Below are 13,281 nucleotides of genomic sequence, written 5' to 3'. Positions count from 1 at the left end.
TAGTTGTTCAATCATCCACTCATATATGCAGGTATCAATATTTTTGATTATAAATATTGCCACTAAGTATGCCCATTGCATAAGTATTTTGTTTTCTTAGAGGCAATCTTCAAGGTAGCTAGAAGTGGGATTGATAATATGTGTATTCTTACTTTTGTCAGGTTTTGCCAAATTTCCCTCTAGAAGTTTGTGGCAATGCAGGCATTCTGCAAAAGCAATGTAAGAGGATGCCTGTCTCTTTACAGCCTCACCAATAGAATGTGTTTTCACTTATTTTGGAATTATTGGGCTCGGGATATGGCTCAGTGGCAGAGCTCTTGCCTAGCATGCAGGAAGCCCTGGCCAATTATCCCAACACCATTTGTTTAAAAGGTATGCTAAAGGAAACAATTAGAAATGTGAAGAAAAAAGTTACATAATGGGAGAAAATCTTTGCAAGCTACTCTTTGGCAGAGGATTAATATTTAGAATGTATCCAGAGCTCAAAAAAACTTGTCACCAAAAAAAAAAAAAAACGAATAAATGGGCAAATGAATTGAATAGACGTCTCTCAAAAGAAGAAATACAAATGGCCAATAAATGCATGGGGGAAAATGTTCAACATCATTAGCAATTAGGAAAATGCAAATCAAAATTACACTGAGATTTCATTTCATATCAGTCAGAATGGCAGTCATCAAGAATGCAAATAATAATAAATGCTAGAGAGGATATGAAGAGAAAGGAACACTTTTACACTGTTGGTGGGACTGTACTACCACTATGGGAATCAGTAAGGATGTTTCTCAAAAGACTAGGCATGGAACAACCATATGATCCAGCTGTATCACTCCTCAGTATTGAATTAAAGTCTTCTTACCACAGTGATACATGCATACCCATGTTTATAATAGCGCAATTCACTATAGCCAAATATGGAACCAGCCTAGGTGTCCATAAATGGATGAATGGATAAAGAAAATGTGGTATAAATACACAATGAAGTTTTATTCAGCCAAAAAGAAAAATGAAATTATGGCATTTGCAGGAAAATGGATGGAATTAAAGACCATCGTGTTAAGCAAAATAAGTCAAACTCAGAAGGTCAAGAGTCATGTGTTTTCTCTCATCTGTCAAAACTAGAGAGGAAAAAGGGAAAAAAAAGGTGGGGATGGGTCTCCTAAAAATCAAAGGCAGATCAGTAGAGGAAAGGGACCGAGGTGTGGGAGGCAGGGAAGGAGGGGAGAAATGCTGGAGAGTGATAGAGGTCAAATTATATTGCCATATTGTTTGCATGTATTAATATGTAACAACAAATTCCATCCTTATGTACAACTATAATGTACCAATAAAAATGTGAAAAAAGAATAAGTACTAATAAAGTAGAATAATTATAGCAATAAAAAATAAATAATGGGAAGTGAAAAAAAAGTATGCTGATTCTTATATCCTGCTACTTTGTTAAGTTTAAAAATTTGTTTTAGTTGTTTTTGACAAGATCTTTGGGGTTTACCAGATGTACTATCATATCACCTGCCAGTGAGAGGTAGTTTTTCTTTCCTGTTCAATCATATGCCTCTAGTTGATTTACTTTGTTAGTTGCATTGACTAATACCTCTATTACTGTGTTAGTCAGTTTTCCATTACTATAATGAAATACCTGCCAGAGGATACTTATGAAGTAAAAAGAGATTTATTTTTACTCATGGTTCTGAAGGTTCAAGTCCAAGATCAGGCAGCCTTGTTGGACTAGGCCTGTGGTGAAGGTGGTACATTATGGTGGGAGTGCATGTTGGAGTGAGCATTCACTTTTGAACCAGAAAGCAGAGAGACCAAGAGATCAGGTCTCCATGACCTAAGGACCTCCCACTAGATCCCACTTTTCAAAGGTTCCCCAGAATGTCCCTATACCACCAGCATGGTGACAAGCCTTTATATTGGACCTTTAGCGGACACTCAACATCAGAACTATAGTAAGTCCAATGTTGAGAAGTAATGAACATAATGGATATCCTTGCCTTCCCACTCTTAGTGGAAATGCTTTTAGCTTTTCTGCTGAGGGCCATTGCCAAGTAGGAATGATGCATCGAAATTTCCTTGCCAGTATACCCCATGTTAAATGGACATTGCATGTGTCTTTGAGAAAGGTGACCCTGCTCAAGGACCAGGGTGGATCCAGGATTAAGGTGTATCCTGCAGGTTTTAGGAAGTATCCGGGTTTAAGACAATTTGGGTTTAGGGAAGTTCCAGGTTTAAGTTTATTGCTGCTGGGAATAGGGCGTTCCTTCGGCCTGAGTTCTTGTTGAGTTCTCGTGGAATTGAGAAAGTTTTTGGGACGTGAATTGTGCGGGCAGAACTGGGATTTCCCCAGAACGTGTGTAGAGGCCGGTGTGAGTTCGGGAATAAAGAATTGCTGTTTGAACCTACAAAGCTGTGTGGTGGCTCGTGATCTTGTGCCCAGCCAAGACCTTGGCACTTTTCTATATTAAATAAGATATTGTCCTTAAGGTTAAGGTACATATACTTCACCATGTTAAGAAAGCATCTCTCACTGCTTATTTTCTTGAATGATTTTTATCATGAATGTGTGTTGAATTTTGCAAAGACTTTTCCAACATCTATGGGGATAATGTGATTTGTTGTTATTAGAATTACTAACTATATATGATATTAATTATGATATTAATCATTTCCTTATATAACCCATCTTGCATTCCTGGAATGAATCTCACTTAGTCACGATCTATTACTTTCTTAATGTAATGTTAGATTCTATTTCCTTATGGTACCATTTCAAATGCTGTACATTCATGAATAATAGTAGTTTATAGTTTCCCTTGTGCTATCTTTTTCTTGTTTAGGTATATCAGAATTAAACTTGCTTCTTAAAGTACTTTCAATATATTCATTCTCCAATATACATCTGTGAGAGTTGCTTTGATGATAATGCTTTTAGACCTTGTATCTCCTTATTTTTTAATCCACTTGATCTTAGCATTGAAAGTGTCCTTTTTGTCATGTTTAATGCTTTTGACTTGAATTGCACCTTGATATCACAAGTTCTATCCCAGCTCTATTTTGCATCCATTTCTGTAGTTACGTTGCCCATCCCTTGTAAGCCCTTCACAAATGCAGCTCCTCTGCTTTCCCCATAGGCTTCTCAGGGCTCCCAGGCTCCCAGGAAGCCTGTAATGGGCCAGAATGGTGCAAGAATTTCTGCAGCTGTGGTCCTGGCACTTGGACATTTTTCTCCTTAGATTCCATTATTTTTCAGCTTCTCTTCAAATCCTGCTGAGGGTGTGGTCTGTGTAGGATTTTTATAGCTGGGAAAGCTATTCCTTATAGTTTGGGGAGAAGATTTTGGGGAAGTTGATTATTGCAGAGCCACCACTGTCTTCAGCTACCCAGAAATTCATCATTTTCCAATTTAATAAAACATCTTCATGGCATTATTTGAATGGCTCTGTAATGTTGCAAGGAATTCGTGTATATAATAATATGATTAAACAATACTCAAATATTGAACATGTTTTTTTTTCATCCAGCTAATGCCACAATTCTTAATTCAGGCTACTATTATGGATTTAGTAGACAGTCAATAAATATTTGTAATAAATGGAGGAATGATGGGATGAACTGAGTTTAAACTTGGAATAGGACTCCAAAGATGAGACGAGGCAAGGTGACCTATCCAAGGTGGTCCAAAGTGGAAAAAGTTTCAGGAGCAGGTCTGAGCCATGGCCTTTAGAGGTATTTATAGTCATAGTGAGAATCAGGAATGAGAAACAGAGCCAAGATTTTGCAACAAAGACAGATGGTCAAACTTCAACAAAGCAAGTCAGGAACAAGGAAAGGGAATTCTTCCAAGGCAATTCCTGTGAACAGCTTGGAAGCATCTGCCTAGTCAATGTGGGTCCACAAGTTCACATTGCAGGGATATAATGGACTGGCCTCAAGAATTGGGTCAGGCTAAACAGGTGTCAAAAATAAATCAGATCAAGTTTAAAAGGCGCATTGTGCATATGAAAAACAGTTGTCCAACCAGGAAGTGATAAGAGTAAGCTCAGAAGCTGGTCTTACAGGCTGGCTTAAGTATTTAGAGCAACAGTGAAGATGTTAGACCTTATACAATGCTGGACTATTATGAGGCGGGTTTCCAGATGGCAGAGGATGGTTACAAGTGATCATCTTTCACCCTTTTTGGAAAGCCACTTAAATTGTGTTTATGATTGTCAGATACATTAACAAAAAGTAGTATAAGTTATTTTTCACTTGCATGGATCAACTGGTTTTGTCTGCTCAAAGAATTCTCAAGGCTGGTTCTATTTCATTTCACTTTATTGGGTTATTTTAAAGGATCATAAATGTCAGACATAAAGTGAAATGAAATAATACAAGACTACACCAAAAAAGTAGAGAGCAAACTTTATCATAGTTTTGTCCAGTACTTTATAATGCCATATTTGCAGCAACAGAATACACATTTCTTTTTTTAAAGGACTTTCTAATATTTGTTTTTCAATGATGATATCTTAGTAAAGATGTTGTGAGGGGGAAAATGTTTGCTAATGAAGCATTTTGGATGTTGAGGAAGAATTTTCACTAAAATTAATCGGATCATAAAACCATTAACTTTTCTTCATTTGTATAAGTCTTCCATTAAAAATATTATACTAATAGTCATTTTTATCAACAAGGTAGAATTTTATTTCTTAAGATCTCTCTGCAAAAGATGATTACTTGCCCAGATCTAATCAATACCCAATGAGTTCATAAAAATGGTAGAAAGGTAGTGAAAGGTACAAGATTAATTACAAACTCAGTAATCATGGGTTTATTATCACTTGGAGAACAGTAGTTTTTTTTCTGAAGTGGAAAACATTTAAATTTAAACATTTGATGCCAACATTTTCTTTAATGAAATGGAGATGAAACTTTATTTTCCCAAATGCCTTTGCAGTTCCTCCTACTACAGTGCCCTTTCCTCACTCCTTCAAGGTCAGCTCAGACTTCATCTTTTCCTGGAGGCCGTTTCTGATCTCAGAAGATGGAAGATGCATTCCTTGTCAAGGCCCTTATCAAACACTGCCCATGCTTGTATCACAGCACTTAGCGGACTGTCCTGACATTAGGCTTAATGCTTTTCTCTTTAGTGGCCTAGGAACTCCTACAGGTCATGAGTTACTTCTTATTCATGAGTTACTTCTTATTCATCTATACAGTTCTTAGCATGGGATCTTTAAAAGTATGCAATAAATGAGTTGAATGGAATAGATTAACTTTCTTGCATTTTCTTTGAGTAAGGGTTTATATGGTTTTGCTATTCAAATAATAAGCAGCTAGATTCATTTGATGGGTATTTATCAATGTATAGAAAATTATTATTTCAGAAAAATATTAATCAATTAAATTTAATCCCTGACATTCAACAGAACTTCCTAGAGTTGTCATAAGAACTTCTGAAAACCAAAACTGTGAACTTGTAATGGGTAAATTATTACAGTTCTTTCCTTGATTTCATAACAGATAAGTTTGTATTTATCATTTAATACAAATCCATCCTCATATAATAAATATGTAAGACATATATCAGTGACCAAGATATGAGAAATACTGGCCATGAGTCTTAGAGCAGGAAAAATACATTCAATTATCAGGCTTCCTTAAAAAACAGGAGACAGGGGGAAATGAGTTTTCAATTAAAACTACTTCTCTTATCAAAACCATTTATTTATTATTTATTACTGGAGAGTTTTGAAGTAGGAATTAATAAAATTATATAAAAATACTCTGGTGATCATGTCTAAGACTAATTAATACATTAAGTTAAATGATTTACTTCATTTCTACCCCCAAATATTCATAAATACTATGAAGGACATGAGAACACACAAAAAGTTTATAAGATATAATATACTTGCTCAATAAACTTACCTTTTATAGACAAGAATATGAAGAAGGCATAAAATAACTGGAGGATTCTTACAGTTTCTTAAGCAAATAATAAAACTGTGTTCTAGAGAGGATCCATGGTACTACCTGGGTTGGAGAGACTGGAAGCACAGAAATTGGGAAATACACACACACACACACACACACACACACCACACACACACTCACACACAGGGTTCATTCACAGTTGAGCATAGGCATGAGAGGGGTAAAAAAAAAATGAATATAAGGGAATACATCCCAGAGGGCACAGTGTCTCCTGTGTCCAGCACACAGTGGGCTCCAATTAGTCATCTGTGGAATAAATTAATGAGCTGGAAGTTGGTGGGTCTAGAGCCAGGTGAAGGGATTGAGGTTGGAGGAAAAGTGGACCAGAAAAGAAAGAGGGCGTGAAAAAGACAAAAATTTCCTAAGAGCAGAAGAAGGGCAAAAATGCAAGGGAGTTCTTGCATGGCAGTGTTTGGAGCAGGGCAGGCCCTCTTCTGAGAATGATGGCAAAGGAGAGAGTTGAGGTTGACTGTCTTCTGAGTGAACTTGGTCCCCTCAAGTGAGCAGTTTGTAAGATGGTCTTTCACAAATCTTGCACTTGAGAATACAAAGCCCTCAGCTGGTTAATAAAAATACAAATTTAATTACGAGTAGAAGAATCATATTATAATGTTATAAATATGAACAAAAAACCTTTAGATTGTCATGAATTATTTGATATTGATTAGCATGTGCTTGACAAATTAATTTTAATTATAGATTTAAGCTTAAGACTTACAAACCTTAGTCACAGAATCAATAAAACTATTGATAGCAAATCCTAAATGTTTAGTTACTTGGTAATGGATGACATCGCATATGTAAAACATAAGGATTTCAACATTGCCTATGGTAAATACTTTATAATAAACTGTTTTAATTGATCCTTCAGGTCCTAAAATGGTAGAAGTCCAGAGTCAGCAGTTTCAGATCAACTCCAAAGATGGAAAGCCACTCTTTACTGTTGATGAAAAGGAAGTTGTGGTTGGCACAGATAAACTTCGGGTGACTGGTATGTAGTAACCTTGAGAAAGACAATATCTCATGGAATGCACTTCTGCATTTGTATTTTTGGCAACTTTATTCTGGACTCTTTATTAGATAAGAAAACGTAGTTCGAATCTGTTAACTTCTCTTGGTGGCATAACTTTTGAAATTCTTGTTATCCTCTCCTAGGAGAGTAAAATCTCTTCCCCCTCCTGGCTTCCACCACACTTTACCCTTTCTCTCTTTCCAATTGGTGTAACCCAAAGGCTTATCATATATTCCTCTAACATTCGTATAATTTGATTATCTGGTTTTCAGGTTAATTTTATTCTCATTATATCAGGTATTTGGATTTCCTACATTTCTACAAAAAAAGAAAAAGGAAAGAAAACACTTTTGGTGAATAAAAGGTAGAATAAGTTCTCATAGTACTCACATTTAACAAAAAGATGAAATTTAATGAAAAGATTGTTTTTCAGGACATATTCTAAATTCACTTGCTAAACTTCTGTAAAGAGTAGAAGGCATAAACAATCAGATACTTATTGAATCTATTCCATACTTTTCTGGCTCATTCTGAAAACCAATAGCAACATTATTCTCTTATTAATATTACCAGACTCTCAAATGAAAACGAGATGTTTCTGACCTAGAAAGTAGACCCAGCCCTAATACAGTATTATGTAATATTGCAGTATTTTCTAGGCATTAATGTCTCTGATATTACAAAATGAATGACACTAGAAAGAGTATTAAAGGAAATTGATTATTGCCCGGTACAGATGTCGCTGACCTACACAGTTCTACTTACAGGCTTTCAGTTTTATGATGGGGTGAAAGCAATACATATTGGGTTGAAGTCCCACTTCTCTCCCCGGGAAGCAGTGTGCAGTCGGATCCTCTCTAGTGATGCTGAGCGGCACAATAACCAGAGCTCCCAGCTAGCCACATGATCACGAGGACGATCAACTGACACTGTGTACTCTGTTGCTACACTATGATGTTCACTATATGCTAATAGTATTGACTGAAATATTTTTATTTATGAATGGTTTACTGGGATATAACTCCTCACAAATCAAGGAGCTTCTATATAAGAAATATAGCCTTTGCAGATCTAGAATCTCTTCCTACCTCAAAAACTACTAGCTACATGACCTCAAGAAATTATTTTGTCTTTGTTGGCTGTTTCCTCACTTTTATGAGTGGGTTGTTAACAGTATCTTTATTCTTCTATTACTGCTGAATCACATGGATTGATGTGTGCAAAGGAGAACAGAGTTCTGGGGAGAGTATTACTGCAGAACAGAGCAATAGAATCCACAGGAAAAACAATCTACATATCAGCTTACACTGCCTCAGCCCCAAGCCATCATTCACAGAGAATTAGGAAAGTCAACTTTCCCTGGCCCAGAGTTCATGCCAGGCTATAACATCATTAGTGGAACAGATGAGAAAAACTGAGAGCAACTATATTATTTATTACCGGCATGCATGCACCAAAACCACCTTGATGTTTTGTTATATTATACTCATATTTATTATATTCATCCCCAGAGTTTCTGATTCAGTAGGTCTGGAATGGTTTTGAGAATCTGCAGTTTGAACACACTTTAGATGATGCTGGTCCTGTAGTTTCAGGGACCACACTCTGAGAACCACTGCCCTATGCTAATTTGATCAGAGTCAATGGAAAAAGCAACAGGTCAGCAACACGTAGACATTTTCTAGAAGACACGCTCAAGTTATCCTTTAAAAATAAATAAATCAAAGCCTTCTTCTTCTTTATTTCTTTTTTTGGTCCAAGGCAGAAAATTCTCCCCCAAATCCTCAGTTTTTTTCCAGTGAGGCAAACTAGAACAGATATACCCCCACTTTACCAACTGTGTAACTTCCTTGTCATTATGATATTATACTAATATGAAGTTCTTGTTGCCTTGGCAACCTGGGTGACCAGATCTTACCTCTTCTCAGCTCAACAATATGTTCTTGGCTTCCCCTGTTATTAAAGAAAACCAAGAAATTCCACATTTCTGACTTTTCTTGTTTCTCTCCGATGTCTGACTCTCTATGTATTGTGTAGCTCAGCCTTTCTCAACAATAACAATATTAACATTCCAAGTTGGATGGTGCTTTTGGTGTGGATAAGGGGACAGTTCTGAGCATTGCAGGATGTTTAACAGCAGAATGTTTCTTAGCTCCTATATACTAGATACCAATAGCATCTTCACTGCATCATTTATGACAACCAAAAATGTTTCAATTCACTGCCAAAAACTTCAGGGAGAAGGGGAGTTAAATCAACCCCAGCCGAGAATCTCTGGTCTACCCTAAATCTATAATGTTTTTCTGGAAGTCATTAGCATTTGTTTAGTGTTTACTAATTAAGCTAAATTCTATTGTAAACAGTGCTTAGATTGGGGCTGGGGAGATGGAAACACGAGTTAACTTGTTGGATATATTGTGTTAAGCGCAATAAAGGATGCCTGGAAAAAGGAATTTGGGAGCAACCCAGAGAAAGGAGTCAGTTCTTCCAGGATGTAATGGGAAGAGAGACAAACTGGGTCAGAAAATATTTCCCAAGGAAAAAGAAGTTCTAGAATGATGGGTACGAGTTTATCAGAAGAAAAAATAACGGTTATCATTCTGTGCAGAATGTAGAGCACGAATGGATATTAATAGATAATCGGTAAAAAAAAAAATATCAATGGTTAACTTTTTAAGGGTCAGACTGAGTCCAATCCTAGCTGCTCCAGTGAGTAGGCATGTGACCTTGAGTGAGTACTTTCCCTCAGTGCTTCACACTACAAACATCAGTATCCACAGATCACTAATATAGTAGGATGTTGTGTAGCATCCCACAGAAACTGATTGTCACATTAAGATGCAGGGTTCTAGGAAGTCAAACATGGAGTAGAAATGATGTGATCACTGACAAAACCGCCAACTAAAGAAGAACTGGAAAGTTAGACTTGCCAGCCCTGAAGAAGTAGGTACGAATCAACCACAAGGATGACGACCTGACAGGCACTACTTCCAGGAGTGATCATTTTAATGTTGCAGATTGATATTCACCCTTGAGATGACCAATGGCGCTCTCCATGTGGCTATTATTGTTTTTCTGCCAACGTTAGATAGTAAGGGAGAGCTGGAGAGATTCAAGAGCAAGCAGGATTCATTGCTCTGCTGTTCAGGAAACGGAAGGGGCTCTGTGTCAAGGAAATTGTGGCTCTGGAAGCTGAAAGAGGACCAGGGCAGACAGCAAGGAAACAGAGTCTCTGCCCTACAACCACAGGGAACTGAGTTCTGCCAACTACCTAAATGAGCTGAGAAGCAGCCTCGTGCCTGGAGCCTCCAGGTGGGATCATTTTCCAGCTGCCACCCAGAGAGACCCCAAGCTTAAAACCCAGCCAAACCCATTGAGTAGAACCTGGGACTTACAGGACCTGGGGCTAACAAATGGGCATGGTTTCTAGCAGCTAAGTTTGTCATAATTAGTAGCACAGAAATAGAAAAAAAATGCATCCTTCATGCCATTCCAACTATGGTGGGAAATAGCACCAAACAAAACAAAACTGGATTTTTTTTTACTTATGTAATTTCACAGTCCCTACAATTATGACTAAGTTTTGTTCAGTATAATAGAATGCTTTTATGAACTCAAGTCCCTCAAGATAAACTCATACAAAAACTTTTCTCCACTACTTCCTCTGAGAGTTTGATCCTTATTTAAGTGGATTGTATCTAAGTAGCCTTTGGATTTTTCTCAGATCCGCAAAAGTAGCAACAGGTGACAGCCAAGGAAAGAGGAGCAGTAGGAGAGGAGAGAAAGTCTCACTGTGGGGGCTGGGAAAGGAAATGGAACACTTTGCTTCACTTTTCTCATTGGTACAGCTGCTCTCAGCATGGGGTTGCAAGGGAGGGGTGAAGTGCTCTAAATTTAACACAGTGCGCTCTGAACTTCTAACTCATAGTAAATCCTCACTGGACTCAGAAACATTTTCTTGCCATTGTATTTGTCTCTGTTATTCAAGTAATACCAAAGCAAAAGATGAAACTCCTTGTTAATTCGTAAATACCTGCCATAGACTTAGTCAACTAGGAAACTACAGAATAGTAAGATACATAAATACAGAATAGTAAGATGTATAGAGAAAATTAAATACTTTCGCCAGCTCAGTTGGATTAACCTAGGCTTCATCCCCACTTCAAAATAGAATTGGCTGCCAAGTGACCAAGTTAGTGTGCTTCTCTTCCTAACCCCAGTTACAGAGCATATTCTAGGAATAACATCAAAATTTTGTCTTCAAAAGGAAATATTCCATATCATTGCCATAAATGACTTCAGCCAGATGATAAATTGTTAGGCTACCCAAATGTATTTTTTAGCACCTTGATAATAATTTGGTAGGCTGATTCTGTTCCTCAACAGTAAAGTTTAAAATAAGAAGGTCCTGTAATAGTATCCAATTCCCACCACTAATAAGCTCTAGTGATAGGTCCAGTGCAACTTCCTTATGTCTTTCTGAGCAGATGAGCAGGATTACATTAAGTCAGAGAGATCCTGTAGAAATGCTGGAGTCTCCCACAAATTCTTTACAACTAACAAAAGCAGACCTACAGAAGGAAGATTTCAACGGCTGAAGAAGTGAAAATAAGCATGGATAGGTCCCGGTCCCATAAAGAGACATGAAGACAGACATCTGGAAGGTTCTTAAAGATCACCATATCCTTCAAGCCCATATCCAAGATAACCAGAAACTTTGAGATGCAGCCTGTGGACAGCTGATGAACTTCCTGCCACAGGACCCAATTAAAAAAGGCTCAAACTATAAGGCCATACGTTGCCTCAAGAAGTTTGGGTAGCTCCTGGCTGAGTAATTTATTGATTCCATGTTTTTCTCTGGGGAACTACTTTGATATTCCTCTGTGAATGCAAAATGGTTCTATCAGCTCCAAGCATCACCTTCCTCTGTAATTACTTCCATCTAAATATCTATGAGAAGACCTCAGTGGTGAAATGGTCACTAAGTTATACTTCCAGCCTAGAATTCTCCTCATCTTCAGTGCTTGCATTTCTCTTGTAAGTGGCATTTAGCTTGATTTTATTTTGTGAACCCAATCTAAATCAGTTTTAAGACATTCATATTCATTTTGATAACTTCTTTATTAGAGTTTATCTATGTAATAATTATTTCATGGTCTTTATGTTTTAATCATATGGAGTTTGAGTTTGAAAAAGCCTGATGTGAGGGGAGACAGAAAGGGATCAGATCATGGAAGGACTTGTTGGTCATTATAGAGAGGTGGGATTTGTTCAAATGCAATGAAAAAACATTGAACTGTTTTGAATAGCATACCCCTTGAGTTATCATACATTTTAAGATCAATCTAATCATTGCAAGGGTGGATAGATTGTTTGAAGGCAAAGCATTAAGACAGGATGACATTAATTGTAGTACAAACAATCCATGATGGTGATCTGCCTAGATGGTAGCAGTGGTACAGAGGGAAGTGAATTCCTCCAAATTAAGATCTGACATGTAGAGCTTGTCAGTAGATCAAATGGGTGGCATATAACCCAGGAGAGAATTGAAGATGATGTTTTTTGTTGGATAATGGCATTACTCTCTGGAAAATGGCTAAGCCTGAGGAGAAGAATACATTTGCACAGCAGAAGGCATTAACTTTTCATATTTTAGGTATGTAAGTTGAAGATACTTGTGAAACAGCCACGTGGATGTGTCAGTTTTGTAGCTATTGGGTATGTGATCTAGTTATTGCTCAGAGCAAAAGTCGAGGCTGGAGATACAAAGGAGCTGCCTGCACCAATTGAGCTCTAAAAAAATGCCGACATTAGAGGCCATAAAGAAGAGAGCCTAGGGGGGTCGGGGGGTGAAAAGGGGAGACAGTGTGGTGGAAGGGACATCTTGGTAGCCGTGTTCCTGGTACCAGTAGAGCCCATGCTCCCAGAATGTGGAACCAAAAGAAAATGACAGAAACTATCCTTGGGTATGTCATCATGGAAGTCACTGCTATCTTGACAAGAGCATTTTTATGAAAGGCCAGAGATGGCTGAAATGGTTATAATGTGAGTAGAATGGGAGGTAGTAGAGCTTTTATGTGGAAGTTTGGCACTAAGGTGGGCAATGGTATTATTTTGTTTCAATTGAAAAGCCGGTATCAGTCCATGAAGTGTTCAGTGAATATGTGGCATGAACCTCAATAGTTATCAGTTTAGATACAAAAATCTGAGTGGATATTACCTACTATTTGAATAGAATTATTAATAGTAAATTCTGGGTGGTTGTTTTTTTCCCTGTAACTGAAAGAACC

At 37.4% G+C, this 13,281-nt stretch overlaps 2 protein-coding genes across 5 annotated transcripts in view; one reads left to right on the top strand and one right to left on the bottom strand.

Annotated features, from left to right (window-relative positions):
• The window catches only part of Sacs (sacsin molecular chaperone), a 148,138-nt gene that overhangs the window by 22,000 nt on the left and 112,857 nt on the right, over positions 1-13,281 (bottom strand). The gene's annotated exons all lie outside the window — the stretch shown is intronic.
• Sgcg (sarcoglycan gamma) overlaps positions 1-13,281 on the top strand; it is a 108,119-nt gene that overhangs the window by 79,215 nt on the left and 15,623 nt on the right. For all 3 annotated transcript variants that reach the window (XM_078015693.1, XM_021734739.3, XM_005337584.5), the window contains one exon: positions 6,851-6,970. In XM_078015693.1, the coding sequence (XP_077871819.1) occupies positions 6,851-6,970 (120 nt within the window). The remainder of the gene's footprint in view (positions 1-6,850; positions 6,971-13,281) is intronic.

The sequence above is a fragment of the Ictidomys tridecemlineatus genome, chromosome 6, assembly GCF_052094955.1.
Source record: "Ictidomys tridecemlineatus isolate mIctTri1 chromosome 6, mIctTri1.hap1, whole genome shotgun sequence".
NCBI lineage: Eukaryota > Metazoa > Chordata > Mammalia > Rodentia > Sciuridae > Ictidomys > Ictidomys tridecemlineatus.
Note: the sequence above shows the minus strand (reverse complement) of the source record. Positions and strands in the feature narration are given on the sequence as shown.